This window comes from Ailuropoda melanoleuca, chromosome 12, assembly GCF_002007445.2.
Source record: "Ailuropoda melanoleuca isolate Jingjing chromosome 12, ASM200744v2, whole genome shotgun sequence".
Taxonomy (NCBI): domain Eukaryota; kingdom Metazoa; phylum Chordata; class Mammalia; order Carnivora; family Ursidae; genus Ailuropoda; species Ailuropoda melanoleuca.
This window is the reverse complement of record NC_048229.1, coordinates 33,595,517-33,603,574: the sequence shown is the minus strand read 5'-3', so window position 1 is coordinate 33,603,574 and position 8,058 is coordinate 33,595,517. Positions and strand designations below refer to the sequence as shown.

Sequence of the window (8,058 nt, the reverse complement as noted above, 5' to 3'; positions counted from 1 at the left end):
CCGCGGCTGCCACTGCACGCGCCGCAACTCCTCGGCCTCGCGCTGCGCCGCCTCCTGCTGCATCAGCGCTGCGGGGAGGGAAGGGGCGGGAGGGCGCGCGGGACCGCGTGAGCGGCGGGGCACGGGGAGGCACCGACGCGGGTGTGCGGAACGGGAGGCCTGGAGCCCTGGACCGGGGCTGGGACCGCGGAAGGGCCTGAGGGCGAGGCCAGAGGGCAGCGGTGGGCAGAAGCAGAGCTCCCAGGGGAGAGAGGGCGGGAAGGGGCGAGGAAGGAAGGCTCTAGGGAAGGAAAGAATGCGTGCGAGGTGCTGAGGAAGCGAAATGCTGGGCAGCAGAGTCCAGCCTTGGTCTGATTTTCCTGGCTTAATGCTCCTCCTCCTCCGGGTCTCAGCTCCTTGTCTCCTCCTCCAGGGAGCCCTCCCTGATCCCCAGGCTGGGTCACGTGCTCCTGAGCTCCCCCACCCCAACCCTTCCCACTGTTGGGTCATCACTCTCTGGGGCCAGGTCTGTCTCCCTCTCTGGCCTGTGAGGTCAGGAAGGGCAGGGCTAAGGTCGTTTCGGTCATCCTGTGTCCCCTGGGCACCAAGGAAGGGCTGGGGGAATGTCTGAAGGATGGATCATGAGAGGTCGGGGGCAGGCCGCATCTGCTATCGAGGTCAGTGAATGAATGAGCGGGAATGTATCAGAGTCACCTAGTGCAGAGGAGGAGCTCCAGAATGCTGTTCCCTTTTTCCTTATAACCGGATGTTTTCTCCCAGGACCCTGTTTATTATCACTCTCTGACAACACAGGGGCAGATGGAGGCTTGTTTAGTAGGGAGGAGTGGCTGACTCTGGCCACAGTCGGGGCTGGGATCTGAGCGGGGCTTAAACCAGGTCCAAGCTGCTTGGGATCCTGGCCACGTTTCGGCTGGTGTGATTGGTTAACCTCTATCCGTTAGGGGTCTTGTGGGCGGCAGGCCCTGGGCCAGGGCTGAGAAGAGATGGGTCTGGGGGGCACAGGGGGGACTACGCAGGAGCCAGTGAGGAACCTGGGCTTTTGCCCTAGAGTGCTGGGGAGCCATGGAAGGCTTTATGAGCAGGGGAAGGACAGGGCTAGATCTGTATCTTTTTTTTTTTTAAGATGTATTTATTTATTTGAGAGAGAGATCAGGGGGAGGAGAGGGAGAGAGAGAATCCCAAGCAGACTCCATGCTGAGTGACCCCAAGATCATGACCTGAGCTGACATCAAGAGCCGGACGCTTAACTGAGCCACCCAGGTGCCCCACCAGAGCTGTATCTTACGAAGATTCCTTGGAGTTGCTCTGGCAGGGGAGGGGATGGGACTGGTGGCCAGGAGGCCAGAGAGGGAATGAGCAGGGACCTGGGGACAGAGGCTGTGGGTGTCAGGAGGGACCTGGTTAATACCAACTTCACAGGCATCTGGACTGGGGCCCGACTGGCCCCGGGAGCAAGAGGGCTTGGGGAAGCCCGAGGCCGGGCGGGGACCAGGGGCTCCATTTCCCGTACTCCCTCCTCCCCCAACATACACAGAGGCCTCACCGGTGATCTTGTCCAGCATCATGTGCAGGCGGCAGCCGAAGGGGGCATAGAAACCCACGGTCACAGGGACAGGTACGTGGCAGAGGGTCTTGGCCAGACAGCTGCAATAGACATCATCTTCTGTCAGGATATCTGGGGGCCGGGGAGGGGGTGGAGGGGGGGAAACAGAGTCAGTGAGGCTGGCCAAGCACCACCCTCCTCCCGTCTGCCCTCCAGAGAGCCCACCCCCAGTTCCTCCCTTCGTCGGCATCCCTCTCCCCAGCTGCCCGGGGTTACTCAGGTCAAACCTGCCAATGGAGGTTTTTGGGGCAGTAGGCACGCAACGCCCTTCTCCAGGGTCCCATGTGCCCCTCTGAGCACCCCAGGAGGAGCTGACCCCAGATCCACCATGCCCAGGTTAGGAGGCTAGACTCCCCCACCGAACCCCAGCACAGTGGCCCAAGAGATTTTGGCTGACCAGGCCCTAGCTCGCCAGGCTCAGTCACCAGCCCGTGGTTCCCCTGGAAAATTCCTACGGGCCCTTCTTGGGACTGGAGGCCCTCAGATGCTTGAGACATCTCTTGGCACGCTCCAGAAGCTTCTTGTGTCAGTTCCTGCCTGCGCTGCTAGCCTGGCTCCAGTGCAGAAGGGCCCTGACAGTCCCAGGCTCCTGTCAGCTTCCTGTCCGTCCCTCACCCTGACCTCTCTCCCTCTTTGGGACCCCATGCCCACAGCCTCTCATCCTGCCCTGAGCTCAGGCAGGCTTCTTGGGCCCGGCCTCACCACCTCTTCTGCATGACTATTGAGAGGCTCAGTCCCTCCCTCTGAAGAGGGGCTGCAGAGACACGGGGCAGCATGGAGGCCAAAGGGTTGGGGCTGGGGCGGGCCCTCGGTCAATGCCATGGTCTGGTTTAAGGGCTGGCTCCGTGCTCCAGCATCACAGTGTCCGCTCGGCTGAGGGCGTCCTGCCCCCCGGACCCCACTGAGTGCTACTTCTTGGACTAGAGTTGGGACACCAGAAAGGGGGGCGGTTCAGCTGTGGGCAGCACCGGGCCAGCCTCCCCGTGCGTGGTGGGGATATCACACCCAGCTTCCCCAGGGGCCTGGGGGGCTGCAGGATCCCTCCCTCCCGGACGGTCAGCGCCGGGCCTGGAGGCACAGAGGGCAGGAGGAGGACCCAGCAAGGTGGGCCAAGGGGGTGGCCCGGGTGGCTCTACCTGGTGGCCGGGTGACCTCACCTTGCTGGCCTCTGAAGCTGCGTGTGAAATGGGTGGCAGGACCCAGAGCCTGCAGTGACCGAGGTGCTGCCTGACCTGGAGCCCAAGTCCCTGCTCAGCGGTTGCTCTACTTTCAAGGCAGACCTGGGAGCCCGCCGTGTGTCCCCACCCCCCCCACTAGCACCTCCCACTGGACTCCTGCTTCCACCGCCCACGGTCCACGCTCCTGTTAGCCCCTTGTGTCTCCTGCCTGCCCCGGGGGCACAGCCACCAAGCCACATGGCCCGGTCTGAGCTCATCACAGTCCCGGGAACAGGCCACCGCGAGTCTGCATTTGCCCATCCTGCTGCCACTTACTTTGCTCGAATGTTGCCCTAACGGCGGCCCTGACTGATGACCCTATTTAATGTGCAGACCCCGACGCTCCCTTACCTCCTCTCCCTGCCTTGTTTTCCCCCAACGTGCTTATCAGTGGGTGACTTATCAGTGCTTATCAGTGGGTGCAGCAGCCTTACTGCTCTGGCTTCCTGTACCCTCCTCCCCTCCCCCCTCTCCGCCGGTAGATCGGGAGCTCTGTGAGGGCAGCAGTCTCGGCCCTGCTCCCCGCAGCCTGCACCCCCCTCCCCGACCAGAGCTGGGCACCCACTGCGCGCATCTGATGCCTAGTCACAGCATGGATGGGTGAATGAAGGAATGGATGAGCGAAAGAACAAAGAATGAGTGAAGGGAGCCCTCCCCTTGCTGCATTGTTCTCTCCAGCCCCCAGGCCACTCCCCTACTGCTGCCCCTCTCCGCCACCCCAGAGCTGGCCAGCAAGCTGGTGCCTGTCACACCCCTGCCCCAAGTTCTCTCTGGACCCCTGGGCTGGGGGGGCGGGGCGGGAAGGGCGGGGGGAGAGAAAGCAGAGCCAGGCTGTTCGTGGAGGGAGACTGCCAGGGCCCGGAGCCCTGCGAGCCCTGGGGCGAGGCACCAGGGACAGGCCTGGCCTGGCAGCTTTGGGTCGAGACAGGCGAAGCAGAGGCAGCTGCTCGGGGGCCTAGGGTCAGGGACCAGCACCCTCCCAGACAGGGAGCAGAGCAAACGGGGAGGAAGGCAGGCCGGGGTGGGGGGGGTCAGGGGAGGGAGGCAGCAGACAGGCTGGGGGCCCTGGCGGCAGCCGCTGACAGCCCCCTGGTGGCTGTGGTAGGCCAGCTGCCAGCACACCTGTGGGGGCAGCCGACAGGGCCCGTGGGCTCGAAGGGCCGCCGGGTCATGGCACCACTGGTGACGGCACCCTGGAAGGAAGGAAGTGGGGGTGACTGGGCCTGGGTCCCTGGCCCCTGCAGGGCACTGGCAGGAACCAGGTCGAGTCTTCACGTGGAGGCTGGGGCTGGTCCCTCCACAGAGGCCCCGGAGAAATCAGAGAAAATGAGGAAGGGAAGTTGGGGGGGAGCAGTCTGTGTGCTCTCCTGTGGGGGGGGGCGTGAAGAAGAGGTGCAGAGGCCTGGGCTTAGCCAGGTGATGGGCTGGAGTGGACCCAATGCCCTGGAGTCCCTGGGGGTGTGACCCTGGGGTTGGGCGGCAGAGAACCACCCATCAGGAAGCGGCCTGGTTGGTCCAGAGCAGGCTGGAGTGATGGGAGGTGACCATGGAGAGGGGACAGGGTGGGGACTGAGAAAGGGGTGGGCCTCGTACCCAGAATCGGGCAAGGTTGGTGGGAAGGGGGCTGCCCTAGGAGGCACAAGCCTCAAAAGGCTGAATTGACCTGATGGGCGATAACTGTCCCCACCCCTACCCCCCCCCCGCAGGAGCACCTGTGGTCACTAACCCCCTGGAAGCTGTCCCCCCCACTCACACACTCAGTGGTGGGGGGAGCTTGCTTTCCCTCTACATTGCTCCCCCCCAGGTTGGGGTGAAGTCCTCAGAGGCCTGGCGATTTGGGGTGGGGGATTCTACCCATGGGGGGGAAGAGGTAGGCTGTGTGGGCCTCCCCTTCTGACATCCCCATCCTGGGCTCCCACTTTCAGGCTCCCCGGGCCTGTGCCCCCCCCATGACCCCTTTACGTGGAAGCCTCTGGGGGGAATGCTGGGAGCTCCTCTCCCCTGGGGCCTAAGGTTCTCCTTCTCAACCATCCACTCAGCAGCCTCCCCCACTCACAGACCACGCTCCCTGCCAGGACCCCCAAACTGAACCCCTACCTTTTTGCTGCCCCAACTCCGGGTCCAAGAAGTAGTGCTCGGTGGGGGTCCGAAGGGGCAGAGCACCCTTGATGAAGCGGACAGTGTAGTGTTTGTGCATGGCGGCGGGGGTCCTGCTCCGGGAGAGGGCGAGGGTGGGCTCAGTGCCCGGATCCCTTGGGTGCCAGCAGGAAGAGCCCACCCCGGGATGTGACCTGGGACAGGTGATAGACCCCATCCCTGACGTTGGGGTCCTGGGTCGCCAGGTGGGGTGGCGGTGCTCTTCAGAGTTAAGAGTGGTTGGCACCGGGGAAGGACAGCTAGATGGGGGGAGGGGGAGAATGGAGAACGGTTACTGGGGTGCTAGAGGCTAATTTGGGGCGTGTGAGATTTCCAAGGTTGGTGAGTTGGTGTTTGGGAGCCCCTCGGAGTTTCCAAGAGGCCAGGACAATGGGGGTGCTGGATGCTGAGCAGACGTGGGCTGGGGAGACACGGGAGCCTGGGGGTGGCTGAGTAAACTTTGGGGACCACTAGGTATTGGGGGTGTGCACTGTGGGAGGCACGGCTGGCGCCATTGGAAGGGACGTGTAACCAGCATGGGGAGAGCTGGGAGCCCTAAGCCACCACCACCACCACTATCGAGTGACTGGAATCTCAGGGCTGGTCCATTTAAGGCCTGAACAAGGGTGGGACGGGGAGGGGAATTCTGGGGGAGCACATCCCATCAGGGTGGTCCAGTTGGGGAAGAGGCTCAGCCAACTCAAGGCGAGACGGGGTGCACAGGTTTAAAATGTGAAGAGCTAAAAGCAGAAGTGAGGGAAGGATGCTGGGGCGGGATGGGGGAGGCAGGAGAAGCCATGAGGCAGAGGAAAGGGGGTGAGTTGGGGCTCAGTGAGGGTTGGGGGCCCGGTGCCTGGCCCCTGCCCGCCCGCCCTCGCCTGGGGTCCCCCATACCTACCTGGCGGCAGCCTCTTGGCCCCGGCTCCCTGCCCTGTGAGCTGCTGTGCCAGCCCCACCGCCCGTCGGCACAGGCCCCACTGGAGAGAGGCCCCGGGCCGAGCCGGTGCCAGCTGCCAGACCGGTTCGTCCGCCCTGTCCCCGCCCCTTCCCCCGGAGTGCCCGCCCTGCCTACCTGCTCTCGGCTCTCTCTCGAGGACTGGGGGCTGCCCCCGGGCGTGGTACCCCAGTTAAGGGAGGGAGGTGGCCTGGGGCTCCACCTGCGGGGGGGCTCTTCAGACTCTGCCCGGGGGTCCACGGGACCAGGAGGGGGGGTAAAGCTGGCACAGGGATTCAGAGTCCAGAGCTGGTCCGGATTCAGATGCTAGTTCCTCCAGGGCCCAGCTGTGTGACCTCGGGCAGGTGACTTCAGCTCTCTGAGCCTCGGCTTCCTCATTGCTGAGTGGACCAGGACCAGGACCACAGTTGTCAGGAGGAGTCCGCTGAGCACAGAGCCAGGCACTTAGGAATGACCCTGGCTAACACGTGCTGGGCGGACTGACCCATTTACCAGGCTGCTCTCGATGCTTCCCACTGGACAACACGCAGGCGAAGGCTTACCGGAAACCGCACACGGTTTATGCACTTCCCCCCAGTTAGCCCCTCTTCCTCAGCACACCCCAGCGGGGCGGCTGGGACGCCCACGTTACAGATGAGGAAACTGAGGCCCAGAGAGCTGAAGTTCCTTGCCCAGGTCACGTGGAAGCAGAGCGGGCCTTCTGGAAGCAGGGGCTTGTGCTGCAGGCTTGCGGAGGCTCTGCCTCCTGCCTGCTGGGTGGGTGGAAGGCTCCTTGTAGATGTTCTCTGAGAGGTGAGAGCAGGGGCAGGGCAGAGCAAGAGGGGCTCTCAGTTGTGCGTGTGTGTATGTTGGGGGTGGGGGGGGTCTCTGCTCTCCAGGCCTGTGTCCCTTCAGCTGCTGGCACAATGGGGCAGACGGTCACTGCCCCGGGGACATGGGTGATCTGGTGGGGATGGGGGAGGCTACCACTGAAGAGTGCCCGGGACAAGGGGCTTCAGGACAAGAGAGAAGGGACCCCATCTGGCCCAGCAGGATGCCCCTCTAGGGGTTCTGCCTGGGGGACCAAGCTCTGCCCCCTGTAGCCAGAGCCAAGCATCCTTCCGTCCACTGGGGGCCAGTCCAGTCTCTCCTCCCCAGATCTTCAAGACGCTTTTCCTGGGAAGGCTTCTTCCCCGTCCTCCAGCAGCTGGGGACTCTGCCCACCCCCCCACCCCACAGCGGTCCAGGCAAATGGCGGAGGGGGGGGCAGGACTAGTATGTCGGAGTGGGGGGTAAATGTGTGAGGGAATCTCCAGGATGGGGCCTAGGAGCTTCTTGAGGGCAGGATGGGGCCGACCCCCTGCACACACAGTTTAGCTGAATAACCAGTTCATTCGGGAAACGTCTGCCAGGCTCTGTACTGGGCAGAGGGATCCAGAGGGACCCAAGAAGTGCTTCGGAACATAAGGAAACACCACAGGGCAGGAAGAAGCTGTCTAGGGGTCCTCCCAGGGCTGTGGGCGCAGGCAGAGGGGGCGGTGGCCAGCAGAGGCCAAGTGGCTACTGGATGCCCCAGAGGGGGCAGGAGTCTGGGGAGTGGGGCGGTGGGGGGGGTGGCCTAGGCAGGGGCCAGACAGGCTGTCTTCACAGGACAGGACTCGGTAGAGGTGGGGGAGTCCCCCCTCCAGCACTGGGGTTTTAAGCAAGGAGACCCTTTCTCCTCCCCTTTGGGTCTCACCCCAGCCTCAGTTCACAGCTCTGCGGCGGGGGTCCTTGGCCACGACAGGCAGAGGAACGTGGGTAGAGTCTAGGTGTGTGGTGCCCTTGGGTGCTCTGAATGTGGGGGGGAGGCAGGGAGGCCTCACAGCCCCAGAGCAGGTCAGCTGGGCTGCTGCTCTGGGTGGGACTACCATCTTGGGTGGGGAGGGGTGGGAGGGATGAGGGTGCCTGGCCCGTTTCCCCCTCTCTGTCCATCCTCAGTCCTGGCAGCCCCAGGCCTGCCCCAGCTCCGCTCCCCAGGGAGAGGGCCATTTCGTGCAACCCACCGGTGGAGGCCGACCCCAGACTTGTTGACAGGGGCAGGGCTGCCGGTGCCTGGGGCCGTCCTCCCCCGCCAGCCATGCAGGACAGGTGGCGGCAAGCGCTGGGGCTCAGGCCTTGTGCGGGGG

The 8,058-nt window shown here is 63.9% G+C and overlaps 1 protein-coding gene across 1 annotated transcript in view; it reads right to left on the bottom strand.

Moving 5' to 3' along the window:
• The window catches only part of NKPD1 (NTPase KAP family P-loop domain containing 1), a 7,560-nt gene extending 1,541 nt beyond the window's left edge, over positions 1–6,019 (bottom strand). The window contains 4 exon segments of the mRNA XM_034639003.1: positions 5–68; positions 1,544–1,931; positions 3,874–4,013; positions 4,918–6,019. Of these exon segments, the coding sequence (XP_034494894.1) occupies positions 5–68; positions 1,544–1,931; positions 3,874–4,013; positions 4,918–5,134 (809 nt within the window). The 5' untranslated portion in view covers positions 5,135–6,019.
• Between the last annotated feature and the right edge of the window lie 2,039 nt (positions 6,020–8,058).